Below are 17,564 nucleotides of genomic sequence, written 5' to 3'. Positions count from 1 at the left end.
ACTTATTTTAAAAACATAACATATACATACACAAATACTAAGCTATCGTGAAAGCCCGGTGTGCGGTTTGTCTGTCCATTTATTCGTCAACTAAATTATAAGAAGCTTGCAGAAGTCCAAAAAGTTATAGAAAGTGCGGCTGGGCTGCTATACTCCACCGCCCTTGCCCACTCTACGGTAGTTGTAACTACAAACTCTACAGTAGTATCTACCTACTCTACCGTAGTACCTACCCACTCTATAGTCGTATATACCGACTCTATAATAGTATATATCGACTCTATAATAGTACTAACTTCTTAGAGTCTAGTGGTGAGGCCTAGTCCCGTGCGGAGTCCCCAGCCTCGCCTAGATTGCCCAGCTGGCCGAGGTGGCATAGTAATAGTATCTACCGACCCTATAGTAGTAGGTGCACACATTGGGGTGGGGGGGAGAAGAAGACATCACACTTTGAATAATTTACCTCAGCGTTGTGTGTATTTTTTTTGCATTTTTAACGCGAATGAGAATTTCCCCCTTCCCCCACCGATCGCGTGTGTGCGTTGCAAGGGGCAACTATGGGTCAGCGTTTCGCGCATGTGCAGATGCGTGCTCTGGTGCCACCCTGTGCTTATAAAAGGAATACTTTGTTAATTTAACTACTTTAAAGAGAAAGCTGTAAAATATGAATAGCGTTGGCTCACCACTGGGTTTATCGCGTGGTATCTGGGTACTTTTAAAAAATATAAACCCCACAGTTTGTGAGTTAAGTCCGTCACAAGTTGCGTCCACACACAGACACACAGAAGACAGAGAGACAGACAAAAAATGACTTATATAGGTAAGATGAATATGAATATGGGCATGGCAATGAGCATGAGTAAATGAATATGAGCATGAAAATGGGAATAAGCCAATCGGGGCCAGTGAATTCCATCCAATCAGAAGGAGGGAGAGGGTATTTATGCATTGGGATCTACAGGTTAATTTTGGCTTACAAACGTGAATTAGTATTACTATTAATCTTGCACGCAACTCACACACTATGGAGAGTAGAGCTGTACTGGTTATTTCACTGGAAGAACCAAGTATAATTCCTTTCCATTTACAGTAGGAATTTTACGAACCCCGTCAACTTGGCCTTAATTTTAAACTACTGTACTTTGGTGTGGTTGACACGTACTCTAGAGAGACAAAGGTGGTTAGGCATAATGCGGGCCACACCACTCAACCCTTGGGTGCAGAGTCCACATTAGGTCAAGTCAAAGTGCCTTATCAAGCGGCCAATGGGGCACTCATCTCTGAGCTAGTCGGGGCTTGCAAAACAAACTACGCTCTAAATTTTAATTTAAAGCTTTCGTGACTGCAGTGATTCATATTCTTAGTTTTTTCGGTAAAGTCACGTTGAAGGGAAACAATAAAATAATCAAATATATATAAAACAATAAAATTCTCACGACGTTTCGACGGTAACACAAACAGTCATCATCAGGTGTGAAAAAATAACCAACGGCAAGAAGCATTTAAAAGAAGTGGCAGTTTGTATTTATTGATTTATTTGCAAACGGTGCCTTATTTATTTATTTTAAAAACGGTGTTTGCGTTTATTAGTTTTTTTAAAAACGTTAGCACCACGGATAGCGATTTGACAGTTTGTTTAGAAGGACGAGTTCATCTATGTTCGGAAAAGAGGAGGGGGGAGACGAAAATTTAATGTATGCTGTCTGAAAGCCACCGTAAGCGTGAACAATCAATTAAGACCCGAAATGGTTTATCAAATCCTTCCAATGATTGTTAAGCCAGACTCCATCTTCTCGGTTGAAATTGTTTCTGTGTTTCTATATGTGGATAGCCTCATGAACGAATCTCGCATGGTAGCCCGATGGCTTGCAAAGAATCTCTGTCTTGGAGAAGTCAATGTCATGTGAGCCTACTGAATTATAACAGTGATCTGCCACGGCCGAGGTGTTGGTCCTACCGTGTTTAAGGTCTGCTTTGTGTTCACGAATGCGGTCCGAGACATGTCGTTTGGTTTCTCCAATGTAACTACTACCACAGAGGCAACTTAGTTTGTAGACACCAGGGTACTGTATGTCCGGAATCACATCTTTTACAGACGGAACCAGATCACGAATTGCATGTAATGTGTTGAAACGCACCTGGATCTTGTGTTTATTCAAGATTTTGGAGATCTTTTTTGTGATTCCCGCAATGTAAGGTAAAGTGATGGTTTTTAAAGGCTCCTCAAGAGGGTCCTTCTTCATGGTTTGAGTGATAGCTTTGCCGATTGTATAGTCGGAGTAACCATTAGCCTTAAAAGCTTGGTGTACGTGCTTGAGTTCACTGCCTATGTGTTCCTGGTCGGTTATGCATTGGGCTCTATGGTGCAGAGTCTTGATGAGAGAATTCTTCTGTGATGGATGGTGGTGGGAATCCGGTTTCAGATAAGCATCCGTATGGGTAGCTTTCCTGTAGACAGAGTGGCTCATTGAACCATCAGGTCTCTTTTTTATTAGGACATCCAAAAAAGGTAGCTTGCCATATTTTTCGACTTCCATGGTAAATCTGATGGCTGGGTGTATGGAATTGATGTGGTCGAAGAATTGGTCTAGAGCAGGCCAGCCATGTGGCCAGATGACAAAAGTGTCATCCACGTACCTCTTCCATAAGGTTGGGCGCAGAGTGGCAGTCTGGATGGCGTCAGTCTCAAATTTTTCCATGAAAATGTTGGCTACAACCGGAGATAGGGGGGAGCCCATTGGGGTGCCCTCAGTTTGTTTGTAGAAAGTTCCATTCCAAGTGAAGTATGTATTGGTTAAGCAGTGTCTCACCAGGGGGGGTACCTCAGTGTTTCGTCCTTCATGAACCAAGTCTTCAATGATTGCGATGGTGTCAGGTGAAGGAACTTTGGTGAATAAGGAAACTACATAAAAACTGACAAGCAGGTCGTCTGGGGACAGGGAAATACCTTTGATTGTCGATACCAGGTGAGCAGTATCCTGGTGTCTACAAACTAAGTTGCCTCTGTGGTAGTAGTTACATTGGAGAAACCAAACGACATGTCTCGGACCGCATTCGTGAACACAAAGCAGACCTTAAACACGGTAGGACCAACACCTCGGCCGTGGCCGATCACTGTTATAATTCAGTAGGCTCACATGACATTGACTTCTCCAAGACAGAGGTTCTTTGCAAGCCATCGGGCTACCATGAGAGATTCATTCATGAGGCTATCCACATATACAAACACATAAACAATTTTAACCGAGAAGATGGATTCTGGCTTAGCAATCATTGGAAGGATTTGATAAACCATTTCGGGTCTTAATTAACTGTTCACGCTTACGGTGGCTTTCAGACAGCATACATTACATTTTCGTCTCCACCCTCCTCTTTTCCGAACATAGATGGACTCGTCCTCTTTAAACAAACTGTCAAATCGCTATCCGTGGTGCTAACGTTTTTTAAAAAATAAATAAAGGCAAACACCGTTTTTGAAATAAATAAATAAACCGTTTGGAAATTAATTAATAAATGCAAACCACCACTTCTTTCAAATGCTTCTTGCCGTTGGGTTTTTTCACACCTGATGATGACTGTTTGTGTTACAGTCGAAACGTCGTGAGAATTTTATTGTTTTATATATATTTTATTATTTTATTGTTTCCCTTCAACGTGACTTTACCGAAAGAACCAAGAATATAAACTACGCTCTATCTATGATTAAATAGGTAATATTTTTCACGTGAATAAACTAACTTAACACGAAGGTTTTTATAGGCCATTACCTGGAGCTCAATATATTCTGACAACACCGAATAGTGATATATGAACCAGTCCTGGGAACCATCTTCATGAAGTATGGTCAAACAAATCTTCGGTGGGAGACCTTCATCCAGAAGTGGATTAACAAAGGGTTGTACATTATCATGTTACTAAGAAGATGCCGAAAATGATCTGGCTGGTGTAGTGATGTGCGCGATTCACACTGCAGTCAGGGGCGGAGCCAGGATTTTCAGCCTGGGGTGACATTCAACAAATTTTTATTTCAAGAATGATTAGAGAGTCAGGCTGTTGAACTAGACGCCATCGGTTGGCGACACACTCTGACAATGCAGTTGCACGGAGTACGCCAGACCGAGTGTCGTACACTTATACGCAGAATGTTTCAGATTTTCGATTTTTTATTTTTTTCGGGGGTGACAATTGTCTACCCTGTCACCCCCCTGGCTCCGCCCCTGATTGCAGTGATTTGGACCAGGTGCTATCACATTTGACGCTTGTATTGCAAAAGGGATAAGACGTGTAACGGATCAATAGTGCTAATGGCAGACACCAACAATGTGCATCACTTACGTATACATTGTGGAGCGGGATGAGACCACTGCTTATTGGCTTGACAGATGGCGCTCGAAAATCCTTCCAACTGGTAACTTTAACAAGAAGCATTCTGTTTAGGCATTGCTCTTCTCATGAGTGGTAATTACAATACAAAAGCATTTAAGTGAAAACCCTAATACAGGACTGCAAGGCATCCAGGTTATCAGGTGCTGGTACTTTCCCAGATGGTGTCAAAACATGCCTGCAATTCATTTTCTACACATAAAATACACAATTTATTCATATCAATCTGTTAATTCAATGCTCACCCACTCTTGCAGGTAAAGGTGATAGGTGCTCCAAATGTGTTAGACGTAGCACTATATATTAGATTACTCATTTCATTTGGGAAGTTGCATGTCACCACTGAGAAAACAATTAAGAGAACATGAGCCTATGGTGGTCAACGTCACATTATTTGTAGGAACAGCATTGTTTGAAGCACTCGATCCCTGTAATGGCTTGATAAGACGAAACTTAAACTACCTTTAAAATGCCAAATGTTGCATTTATAACATGAACTTGTTATAAATGTAATTGCATAAGGGCACTTGACACAAATATAATTAACTTTTTCCAAAGTCTTTCTGAATAATACACTCCAAGAACATGTTGTCATTAAAGAATACCCTCCTTAATTCTGATACAATGAAAGCCATGAAAACACCCATCCATATGCAGTAGACAGATCTAATGTGGATTCAGAATCGATCAATTTTATTAACTTTTCTAGGATTGGAGAAAAGTCTAGACCACAGAAGCAATCTCTACCAAGGCGGACTGTTTCCCAGCTTAATTATTTGTTTTGAATATAGAGATACCAAAGGATGTATACTATGGGGTATCTCGGAGCATTTTACATCATATCTCATCTCAACACCGCCAATGGCAGGTGTCCACGTGGGCACGATATGACTCAGCACCTGGCCTGCAAACGGACATTAGGCTGCCAGTAGGGAGCGTAATTGTTTTTGGTTAGTTTTTCTTTCTTAAAAAGTATGTTATTAACTAAACAATTCAGGTACATCCAGAGGATATGAAAGAGGGTTGACACCAGCACAAACATATTACGGAGTACAGTGCAATGGAAACCTGTCGAAACCACATGTTTCAATAAACTCGACAACCCTGGTGTCTCCTTAAGCTCAGATACCCCTGTAGGAATAGAAAGAAGGGGGGGGGGGGGGGAGTGCCTAAATGCTCTAATGAATGCTCTTAAGAATCAATGTCCACTGGAAGAGAGGTAGTGAAGAGGTTCCATGTTTGGTGGAAAGCTTCCTCCCTGCCCCTTAGATGCTCTACAGCGGCAATTTTTGACAATTTATCGACCCATTCCTGCAGTGTTGGGGGAGCATGGTCTTTCCAGTTGGTTATAATGGTGCGTTTTGTCATAACATTGAAAATTTTGAATAATGTATTTGCCTCCATGGAAAGGCATTGAGGTTTCAACCTCAACAGGGACATTATAAGTAATACACCCAAGTCAAACGTTAGCTGCCTTATAATTGTACAGCCATTTCCATTACTCTCAATGGGTTGTATGTCAAACTTTGGCTGCCTTATAATTGTACAGCCATTTCCATTACTCTCAATGGGTTGTATATCAAACTTTGGCTGCCTTATAATTGTACAGCCATTTCCATTGCTTTCAGTGGGTTGTATGTACTCGTGCATCTCTTCCCCCGAAACCCCTGCAGCATAACAAAAGGCGGCTTAACTCAGCCCTCCCCGCCACCCACGTCCCTTCCTGGCTCCTCCCCCCCCCCCTTAACCTGTATATATAATCCCGGTCGTCTCAAGAGCTCCCCACTTGGTACAGCGATTCTGCTGTGACTGTTCCACCTGAAGACGGAAGCTTGTTTTGCCTCCGAAACGTCGTGATTTAATTTAGTTGTTATCTTTTATTTTATTTTACCTACGTGACTTTACCGAAAAAAGCAAAGAGTATTTACGAGTAATACACCCACAGTATTAATCAGGGCGGTCACAGGATATGAACCGTCAACCTCTGCAACAAGCGCCGAATGAGCTATAACTAGGCCTTCCTGAAAAGTTTTGAGACTCAGTGAGGCTATTCTGGATAAATAACTGATGAAATGAAAGGAGGTAGGATATTTTTCCCGATCCCTCGACTTGTGCAAACACTGGAAAGCTCCCCTTCCCCTCGCGGTGTTTCTGTACCCCTTCCCAGAAACCCCCAACACGTTGTACCAGACTTGTGTGCATACCTCAATTAAAGTTCTAAAAAACAATGGCGGTCGAATAATTTTTAGTGATATCGGAATTTGATGTGCTCTGTGAGAATGGCTGAGATTTCCTCATGACTCGATGTTCTTCATTCTCAGCCGGTCTCTGCAATTCACAACCCCACCCCCCCTTTGTTGGTATTTCTTCATTTGGGTTTGTTATTTGTTGAAGTCACCCTTGTAAGAGAGATCTGCTGTCTCTCTGGGTTCTCACCTGGCAAATTTTCAGGTCTGTGACGACTTGTCAATGACCTTTCTTATCGAGATTTGGGCTGGGACTGAAGCTTTGTGGTTTATATTTGCCAATTATTTTAGTGTCCAACAAGTCCATTTCACAGAAAATGCTGAACTTAGTTAAGTCCCAACACTGGCGGGGGGGTGGGGCGACACATTCCCCCCCAATGATCCGATTGAAATCTCTCATTTCGATCGGATCATTGGGGTTTATTAATAATAAATCGCCATTTTGCGACCCCCACTGCCACTGTGTAGCATATTTTTATGTGCCAGTGACTCTATGAGGTGGTAGGACAATAGTCTGAGTCCATAATCGGCAATAAGTAACGGCAAAGCAGTTATAAGTGACTCACATAATTGTGCGCAGTTGCGTATACAGTACACGACTTCCCCGAAGGCAAACACCTTCAGCGAGCGCGATGCCGACCACACAACGCGGTTCGAATTCGACCCTCGGTCGATGGCTGTGCCATCGCCGCACACGCGTCGAATAAAAATCAAGGGACAAGTCCTTACTTACTAACTCCTATCATTTTTCATTGCTGGAGGGGTTGCCCCCCTACCTGAAAATCCTGGCTCTGCCATTGAGTCCGAACAAACACAACTGGGCAGCTGTGGGAAATGCACCATCACCTGTATACAAACTCAGTCTGTGAGGCGATTACGCGACTTTATTCTTCATAGCTGCAACTATTTACCTTTGCAATGTAAAGAAGTCCAACGTTCGTTTTCTTGGCAACGAATAGCATTATTAGAGACCGTTAATTCATACCTTTGTAAGAAAAAAAGTCAGAGAAACAATGTAATAACTTACATATAATGTATCATTTCACAGCATTAACAAAAGGAAAGCTACAACATTGTTAAAACAAGATTTGTTTAAAGACTGTCAGTGATATCATCTCGTGAGGACAGTCACATTATGGGGCCAAGCAGGAATCTCGGGTTAAAATAGATAAGTTACAGAAACAGATGTTTGAGGTTGGGAGATGGGGTTTGGTTGATGGAACCAGGAGCAGAGAACCTATAGCTGAAGAGGACTATTATTTTATAATCAAAAAGCAAAATACCAATTGGTATAAATTAGCTTTCTATCAGTGAATATTATCTGTCACGACATATGAATTAGAAATATGGACTTTGACCAAGTAGTTTAATAAAAGCTGAAAAGTGTGAAAATATAAATGGAGAGATGTATGCCTGGAATTACACTAAAACACAGAAAAAAGAACAAGGATTAGAGGCATTATATTGACTGTGAATGAAAGTAGACTTTGGCTATAAGGGATGATGGTAACACATGAGTGGCAGCCCATGAAGGGAACACATGAGAGAGTGACCACTGTGGAGATGAAGCAATGAAATCAGTTTTTCTAGTTGCATCACAGGGAAGAGAGAGATGGCGACGGATTGTGGATGACTTCATTCACAGAATACACACGCATTGACAGTGATTTTAGACGAGACATGAGCATAATCACAATCAGATGGTTGCGAGTTCAAATCTTGCTTTGAGGGTTAACCTGGCACTATTTTCTTTTGGGGTCGATTAATTGAATACCACTTCGCGGAAAGACTTAAACTTAACTATTTTTTTCCTTATATTTCTTTGAAAAGCGACCTGGCGACAAATTAACTCAACGAAGTGGCGTATTATGTGGAAATTTATAGCAGCCAAATAACCTAAACACATGTTTCTAAATGTGGAGGGAAAAACTGGACAACCCAGAGAAAAATCCACACCATTACAGGGAGAAAATGCAAAGTCCAAATATACAGGCGTCAGGGTCCAGATCAAACCCACGACCTCGTGCATTCCAGGCGAGAAAGATAACATCTCGTCACCGTGGCACACTTAAGGAGAGGCAGTCCTCCATTATGAGATTTACGAACATATACCATCACTGAAACCGTACCAATCCATTGCATGTTGATGCACACAGCAGGGAAAGACTTTAACTTGATGTGCATCTACAAATTGTGTGCCTATTGCCATTCTGCTCACCAGCCTCACAGAATGATTATTATTAATCATGAATTGTCAATGGATGAACTCCGCAGGTCTCATAGCCACGTTGCAATTAAAGTTTAAATGAACAAGATGGTCTGGATGGATGGTATAAAGGCGTATGTAAAGTAAGTCTTTTTCCACCGTCTGGGCTTCATGGACATACATTGCAGTGAATGCTTTAATAAGAAAACAACTCACCCAGGAATGCATTGGCATGAGACGCTTTTATCATAAGCAAAATCAGAAGGGTGGTGACCACTGCAAATAGCATTGGTAATTTCTGGCCGTCCACAATTGACCTCTGTAAATAAAGCAGAAAGATTATGGCTTTCAACAGTTTTTAAACTTTGTCTACACCGTCATAAAATTGATGCCATTAATTCCTACATGACCACACAATAGAATAAGACTTGTTTTTTTTCTCCATGCTTTTGTCTGTGTCTCTTTTATATGGCCATGCCTTGTGTGTTCTTCCTCTATCTGACTGTCTCTGCATGTCTCTTATGCCTCTATCCATGATCGCTATGAAGCGAGTCAGTCCGGTTAGCAAACTGGCAAACTGGACTAAACCTGGATTCCCACAGCAGCCTCACCAAGCCAATCCAGTTCCAAAGGGGACATGTCGCCCCTGTGGAACTATTCTTGCATTTGGCAATGTTCAGGAACTAAATGCCAATTAAGTATTGGTTTCTGGCCCTTAAAAGGGTATTTTTCTTTCCGTTTAGCTTAAACCGATCATATTAACGATGTATATTTTGCCTAGATGACAATATCAGTTGTGTTTAAGGTAACACGAAAACACGTAGCGGCTAGAAGTGCGAGGAGGCGATTGTTTCCCATCCAAGCGGTCTCTTTAAATTGGGGACTTTTGAGTCACTTTCCTGAGGTTAAAGGTAGTGGTGCAGCCCTGCATTTGCAATTGATTTTATTGTGGCATAGTGTGAGCTTACCCAAGCATACCTTAAATCAATGAAAGGGAACCTAAAGCTCAGGGGCCAGATGCGGCACATTACTTTATTGCATACGGTAAGTGGCCAAAGAAGACCTACCACTTTTAAACGTCCCACAAAAATGATGCATCACTGCGAGCATATTATCCAGTAAAGGTCCGGTACAGAGCACAAACCACGACGTGAGGAGAGTTTAGAGGAGGGGGGAGATTGGACTCGCTGCCCCATCGAGTGGAGACCGCGAGCGGGGTATGTGTACTTTTATGTGGGACGAAGGAAGGTGAGGGAAGAAGAAGTTAAGTAGGGAGTAGAGGGAGCAGGAGGAAGAAGTGGGGGGAGGGGGAGAAGGGAAAAAGGGTGGGCGTTTCTAACTTTACCGCTCATTCACTTCCGTCACCTGTTTTTAATGATCACGTAGCCGGGATCATATCAATAATCCGATTCTGACCAAATCCTATCCGATCCAGGATGTCAAGAAATGTATTAAAATGACTCGGTCGATCCAACCCAGTATGATTTGGATATTATTTTAAGTTACAAGCTTGTAATTATTAACTGGACTTGACCATCCGATTATACAAACATTGGACTGAGCACGAGAGGATAAATTGTAGTACTTGTGATCTACACAAATGATGACTAAATGAATCATTAAGGCGAATGTAACATAAGTAATAAGAAGAGCAAATGCGACAATACATTTTTGACAAAAAGTATTGATTTCTGATTTTTTTTCCGATCCATAATTGTAGCAAAGAATTTAAGAGCAACAGGCAGTCATCCATACATGTTTAAAGTATTTTTAAGTTTAAAAGGATTGAGTTAGTGAGGAATCTCTCTATACAGTTCGCTCTTCTATACTGCATACAAATATTAACTTTCACTATTATTAAATAACAATGTCTTTTAAACGTTAACAACTCAACAATTGCATGTATTTAACAGGGTTTTAACCCTTTGCATGTGCATTAGTCAACTAATGTGGGTGGACATAACTGATGCAGCAATATTGTTACAATCAGATTTTTTATTCCAATCAAATTTGATTGTTGACATCTTATGCTAATTTAGCAATCCTGCAGATTGTGTGGATTGCGGATCCATCGATTTACAATTATGACCCAATCCGATGGTAAACCCCGAACAAAAGAAACTGCTCCCACTGTTACAATTATTTTAATGTCAGTGTTTACCTTTGCAATCTACTTTTGGGACAGACCACTTCCCATTGTTCAGGCATCGAGTATACACTTGTTGTTGTCCACTGATGCGAAACCTGTAAGCATGAATATAATGAAATTAAATCATTTGAAAGCCACTAATGTATTACATTATGAGGTGGCAGTGTGATTGGAATGCTGGAAAAAATTGGAAGGTTTTGAGTTTACTGTACATCGTGATCAATGATCCATTTATCCTCAACCCCTGTGGCCAGTAATGCACAGGAAGTCAACAGTGGGCATCCTATGAATGAACTTGTCTCCACCTTGGGAATGTGAAATTTCCACTGCTGGGTTTGTTGTTAAACAGCGTTAGGATGAAAAGTGCGGGACAGCTTACGCGGTAATATAATTAATGCACCCACTTGTCAATTTATGAATGATTAAAGATATATTCAGATAGCATTTAATAACTCAAATGGAGAAGACGCAATGTACGTTTTAACATTTCTATTTCGTTTTCTTGTATGTCATGTATATTGTCTCTGCTGTATTGTTTTGAACCATTGTTCAGTATTTGGTTTGCAATTACTTCCTTGCTGAGTAATAATCTCAAATACCCATTTGCTCTATTACCTCAACATGTACTGCATGGGAGATTCAGTATAGAAAATAATTATGGATCAGGGAAAGCAATGAATATGAGCATCACTCAATTGCTTGTAAGGGCAGGGAGATGTTGACTGACTTTTAACTGTGACGCACTGGGTTCAGTGGTTGGCAGATAACAGTCAATGCAACTCTATATAATTTGACTCGCGGCCTATAGAAACTACATTTTCTTTATGGTTTCCACACACTGCAGCTGTGTGTGCCAATTCCGTGCTTACATTTTCCCATGCAGTATTTTCATAATCCTTTACTCTTCCTTTTGTCATCACTACAAGGATTGACCAAGTGTAGTAACCACAGATGCACCCACTGGCTATGGTTGGGCACAGCATTAATTGCCCACCCTTTTGAGGCCCTTATTCTTAGTCATGGCTAAGCACTGGTTTATCCTTGAATACTTAGGCTCAACTCAGGTGTTAGCAGCTCTCTTTCTTTCAAAGACACACGAGTGGCTCAGCTGTAGCTTGGCTCAGGCTCAGCACATGGAAATTCTGAGCATGGCGGAGTTGATGCTGAGAGCTGACTCAAGTTGGTGAGATGTTAACTACCTCGCCTGGTATACAGTAGGTCGTGGGTTCGATCCTGACGCCTGTATATTTGGAGTTTGCATGTTCTCCCCATGGTCGCGAGGATTTTTCTCTGGGTCCTCCGGTTTTCCTCTCCATATTTAGAATCAACATAAAATATTTAGAGTATTTGGCTGCTATACATTTCCACGAGCCACTTCATTGGGCTATAATTTGTGTCCAGGTTGCTTCTGAAAAATTGCTTTATAGCTCAGTGGGCCTTACCTGGTAATATTTTAAAAATAGTTAATAGTTTTATAATAGCTTTTTTAAGTTAAGCATGGCTTTGTGATGGCCCACTTGAGCCACAGCCAAGATTGGGCTGGGGCGTGACTAAGAATACAGGCCTAATTCTAAGCTGCAGACTGTTTCTTCCACATCACCAGAGACGATTGCAAACCCGCTGAATAAATGGCTTGTGTAAGGAAATACAAGCTTTGGTCAAGATATAGTGACGTAAATAGAGTCACTATGGCGTCTAGCACCAGCTACTGTCACGATAGTGGAACTGTGCATCTTGCACCTTTCTCTAGCACCAGAGTAAGTATGGCATGGGAGCGGGCCATAGGGGGCATAGTTCTAGTGATGGTCAGTGTGAGGGCAAGTGAGGACGTGACAGCCTGGGTGAACCCGAGAGGGCACGTGACCGGGACAGGGTAGAGAGGGGGCCCAGAGGGTGGCATAAAGGACACGTGATGCTCAGTCGAGAACCTTCTGGTGGGATCCAGAAGGGGGCGTTGGCCGAGGGCAGAGCGAGGCCACGCTCAGGGGCATAAAAGGGAAGTCCTGAGAACAATCGCAGCTGTCTGCTGGAATGGAATCCTCGGTGCTACGTCTCTTCTGTCTTCATGCTCGGCTTCGTGGGTCAGGTGGTGTGTTGCAGACCTGACCCGTTTATGTAGTCATCCGGTTGGGGTCTCGTAACTGTGTACGTTTATGTAGAAACCCTGTTGGGGTGTTATAATAAACGTGTTGCCTCCAAAGTCAAGTGTGTGTCTCCGTAGAACCCACTACAAGGATATAAGGTTACCATGGAAAACACTACCTAGACGGGTGGAGAATTGCTTCTCAAAAAGACCAACAGTTATTGCTTATAAAAATCAATGCAATGCAAAAATACAATTTCCATTTGTATAATATGCATATTCTTGTGTAAACTATTCCTCATCCCCACCAAAGGACCGTAACCTTATCATGGTGGTGGGATTTGTATGTTCCAATAACCCTCAGAGCTATGTCGCGTGGAGTATTGTACTCCTCGTAGGGTCTCCCTTGGCGAACAGCTCCGGGGGAAGGTTCCAGACAAATACCAGTCCAAACAAAAGCCCCTCATGAATGGTTCTGAAATATGAAAATCAGTGAACCTCGCTCGTAAAGGTATACTGGGACACCCCCCTAGAGCCAGGCCCAGGGGTGGTGTTCACAGGCAAGCGCCTTGTGGCCGGGTGACCCACATAACCCGGTCAGGCCCAGCAAAAATGGCTATGTGGGGCCATCCTGTGGGCCCACCATCTGCAAGACAATGGATGAGGGGTACGATGCTAGTATGGCAGAGAGAGGGATGGTCTCGGACAGACTGGACCTTGGCAATGGGCACTACCTATTGAGACGTGGAATGTCACGTCACTGGGAGGGAAGGAGCCGGAGCTGGTGGAGATGGAAAGGTATCAACTAGATATAGTCGGTCTCACGTCCACATACAGCATTAGCACTGGAACCAAACTTATCAATTGGTGGTGATCTCTCTCCTATTCCAGAGTAACCCCAGGTGAGAGGCCCTGGGCGGGTGTGGGGATACTCACAAGTGCCCGGCTGGCTGCTGTTCAGTTGGAGTTTGTCCCAGTGGATGAGAGGGTCGCCTCAATGAGACTTCGGGTCTTAGAAAGGAAAATACTGACTGTTTTCTGTGCTTATAGACCAAACAGCAGTTTAGAGTATTTGCCCTTCTTGGAGATGGTGGGTGCAGTGCTCGATAGAGTGCCGCCTACCAACTCCATAGTCTTACTGGGTGACTTCAATGCTCACGTGGGAAACAATGGAGATGCCTGGAGAGGCATGATTGGGAGGAATGCCCCCCCTGATCTGAACCCGAATGGTGAGATGTTATTAGAATTTTGCGCTAGTCACGGAATGTCAATAACAAACACCATGTTCAAACACAAGGATGCGCATAAGTTCACTTGGTACCAGAGCAACTTGGGCCAAAGATCAATGATTGACTTTATAGTTGTATCATCGGACCTAAGGCCGTATGTTCTGGACACTCAGGTTAAGAGAGGCACAAAGCTGTCAACTGATCACCATCTGGTGGTAAGTTGGATCTGACGCTTGGGGCATGGACCAGATAGACGTGGAAGGCCCAAACGAATAGTGTGGGTTTTTTGTGAACATCTGGCGGAAGACCCAGTGCAGAAAGATTTTAACTTCCACCTCCGGGAAAATGTATCCTACACTCTAGGAGAGGTCATGGACATTGACTCAGAATGGACGCTGTTCAGGACCTCGATTGTGGATGCAGCTGCGAAAAGCTGTGGCCTGAAAGAAATTAGTGCCTGTCCTGCCGGTAACCCTAGGACCCCTTGGTGGGCACAAGTGGTGAGGAAAGCTGTCAAGTTGAAGGAGGCTTTCGAAGTTATGCTAGGAAAAGGTCTCCTGACTCGATTGAGAGGTACCAGCTTGCTAAGAGGGCGTCATCGAATCGAATGCCCTGGCATGGAAGGAGCTTGGAGAGGGACTACCGGGCAACCTCAAAGATGTTCTGGCAAACCATCCGATGCCTCAGGAGCAGTTGACAGGACGTGGCCCAGGCTGTTCTCAGTAAGGGTGGCATAACATTGAACTCAACTAAGGAGATAGTCGAGAGGTGGAAGGAACACTTTGAGGAGCTCCTTGACCCTGTGGACATGCCCTTCTCTCAGGAGGCCGCCCTGGAAACAGCTGGGGGGTTGGATCCATCAAGGCTGCATAAGTCACTGTGGTGGTCGAGGCCCTTTGTAGTGGCAAAGCTGCTGGGGTGGAATATATTCGCCCAGAGTTGTTGAAAGCGCTGGACAGTGTAAGAGTGTCATGGTTAACGCGCTTTTTCAATGTTGCATGGAAGGCGGGTACAATAAGTCTAGATTGGCAAACTGGGGTCGTGGTCCCCATTTTAAAGAAATAGGACCAGAGGGTGTGCTCCAACTACAGATCACACTTCTCAGAGTCCCAGGTAAAGCCTATGCCAGAGTGCTGGAGAGGAGGCTGTGCCTGGTGGTCGAGCCTCAGATTGAGGAGGAGCAATGCGGATTTATTCAGGGTGGTGGAACAATAAACCAGCTCTCTTCGCTCTCACAGATTTTGAGGGGTCATGAGAATATGCTTCTCCAGTCAACTTCTGCTTTGTAGACTTGGAGAAGGCATATGACCGTGTTCCCTGGAATGTCTTGTGGGAGGTGCTGCAGGAGTATGATGTACCGGTGCCGCTTTTGTGTGGTATCTGGCCCCTCTATTCCCTGAGTGAGAGCTGTGTCCGTATTCTTGGTGTTAACTCCGCCAAGGGTGCGCCTTGTCTCCACTCCTTTTTGTGATTTTCATGGATAGGATATCAAGGCACAGCCAAGGTATGGAGAGTATCCAGTATGGGGGCATGGAGGTGGCATTGCTGCTTTTTGCAGATGACATTGTCCTCTTTGCCTCATCAGTCTGATGTCCGGCGTGCACTTGAACAGATTGATGCCGAGTGTGAACCGGCTGGGATGAGGATCAGCACCTCCAAATCGGAGGTCATAGTTCACTCCCAGGAGATGATTCACTCCCAGAGTATGTTTTCCAGGAGAGGGGGAACAGCTGCCCTTCGTGGAGGAGTTTAATTACCTCGGGGTCTCTTTCGAGAGTGATATTATATGGGAGTGGAAGATCAGCCGGCCGGTTGGTGCGGCATCCCCAGTGATGCGGCCGCTGTACTGTTCCGTGATAGGGAAGAGGGAGCTGAGTTCTCGAACACAGCTCTCAGTTTACAAGTTGATCTACATTCCCACCCTCACCTATGGATGAGATCTCGGGTACAAGGGGCCGAAATGAGGTTTCTCCGCAGGGTTGCCGGGCTCACTCTCCGTTATTGACCGTGGAGCTCTGTAATCCGGGAGAGCCTCCGAGTTTAGCTGCTGCTCCTCCGGATCGAGAGGAGCCAGTTGAGGTGGTTCGGGCACCTTATAAGGATGCCCCCCAATAGCCTCCCCCTGAAACTCTACTGGGCACATCCCACTGGACGAAGACCCCGGGGAAAGGCCCAGGACACGCTGGCGGGACTATGTCGCTCGGCTGGCCAGGAAACGCCTGGGAATTTCCCAGAAAAAGCTGGAGTCCGTTGCCAGGGTGAAGGGAGGTCTGCACCGCCCTACTCAACATGCTGCCGCTGCAACCCTCACCAGGACAAGAGGATTGAGAAACGAACGAACAAACTATTCCTCATGTAAAACTTACCCAAGATTACATTTAAAACGCAAAGTTGCTCCCTCAATGTAACTATTTCCGATCGTCTCTCCATGGCCAGGCGTACCTGGGTGTCCACAGTATCCTGGCGGAAAACAATAATTAGTTTATCTATATGGTTTGTACTGCATTAAATCATGTTCAAAAACACACACGGGTCGTGAGAACTGCTTATTTACAGCTGTTGTGAGATACTGTCTGGCAACAGTGCTAGGGGCAGACATTGCAGAATGTATCCAAGTGCCTTATTAAATAAGTGTCTTCTACAGGTATAGCCATTTTGTCAACCTACTTCTGGATGAGGGCCTTTTTCTTGCCTGTAGAGGTCATGAGTTTACCATCCTTCATTGGTGTTTAGGTATTGTACATTTGCAATTCATGTAAAATACTTTAACTATGCTCTTTGGTTCTTTCGGTAAAGTCACGTAGGTAGAAATAAAATAAAATAAATCACGACGTTACGAACGCAGCACAAGCGCCCGTCTTCAGGTGAAAATCGCGACAGCTGCGATGTCTGCTGCGAGCAGCACGATGTCTGCTGCGAGCAGCACGATGTCTGCTGCGAGCAGCACGGTGTCTGTTGCGAGCAGCACGGTGTCTGCTGCGAGCAGCACGGTGTCTACTGCGAGCAGCACGGTGTCTGCTGCGAGCAGCACGGTGTCTGCTGCGAGCAGCACGGTGTCTGCTGCGAGCAGCACGGTGTCTACTGCGAGCAGCACGGTGTCTGCTGCGAGCAGCGCGGTGTCTGCTGCGAGCAGCACGGTGTCTGCTGCGAGCAGCACGGTGTCTGCTGCGAGCAGCACGGTGTCTACTGCGAGCAGCACGATGTCTGCTACGAGCAGCGCGATGTCTGCTGCGAGCAGCACGGTGTCTGCTGCGAGCAGCACGGTGTC

General features: G+C 44.2%; 1 protein-coding gene across 5 annotated transcripts in view; it reads right to left on the bottom strand.

Annotated features, from left to right (window-relative positions):
• LOC116952723 (complement factor H-like) overlaps positions 1 to 17,564 on the bottom strand; it is an 88,875-nt gene that overhangs the window by 44,921 nt on the left and 26,390 nt on the right. For 4 of the 5 annotated variants that reach the window (XM_032972330.2, XM_032972328.2, XM_076074468.1 and 1 more), the window contains exons 11-16: positions 16,663 to 16,756; positions 10,997 to 11,079; positions 9,052 to 9,154; positions 7,541 to 7,614; positions 4,629 to 4,725; positions 4,336 to 4,412 (exon numbers count right to left, since the gene is read on the bottom strand). The exons of the other annotated variant lie outside the window; for it this stretch is intronic. In XM_032972330.2, coding sequence (XP_032828221.2) covers positions 4,336 to 4,412; positions 4,629 to 4,725; positions 7,541 to 7,614; positions 9,052 to 9,154; positions 10,997 to 11,079; positions 16,663 to 16,756 — 528 coding nt within the window. The remainder of the gene's footprint in view (positions 1 to 4,335; positions 4,413 to 4,628; positions 4,726 to 7,540; positions 7,615 to 9,051; positions 9,155 to 10,996; positions 11,080 to 16,662; positions 16,757 to 17,564) is intronic. 5 annotated transcript variants of the gene reach the window in all.

This window comes from Petromyzon marinus, chromosome 48 (assembly GCF_048934315.1).
Source record: "Petromyzon marinus isolate PM22_M1 ecotype Great Lakes invasive population chromosome 48, UKy_Petmar_22M1.pri1.0, whole genome shotgun sequence".
In the NCBI taxonomy this organism is placed as follows: Eukaryota; Metazoa; Chordata; class Hyperoartia; order Petromyzontiformes; family Petromyzontidae; genus Petromyzon; species Petromyzon marinus.
This window is presented reverse-complemented; position numbering and strand designations above follow the sequence as displayed.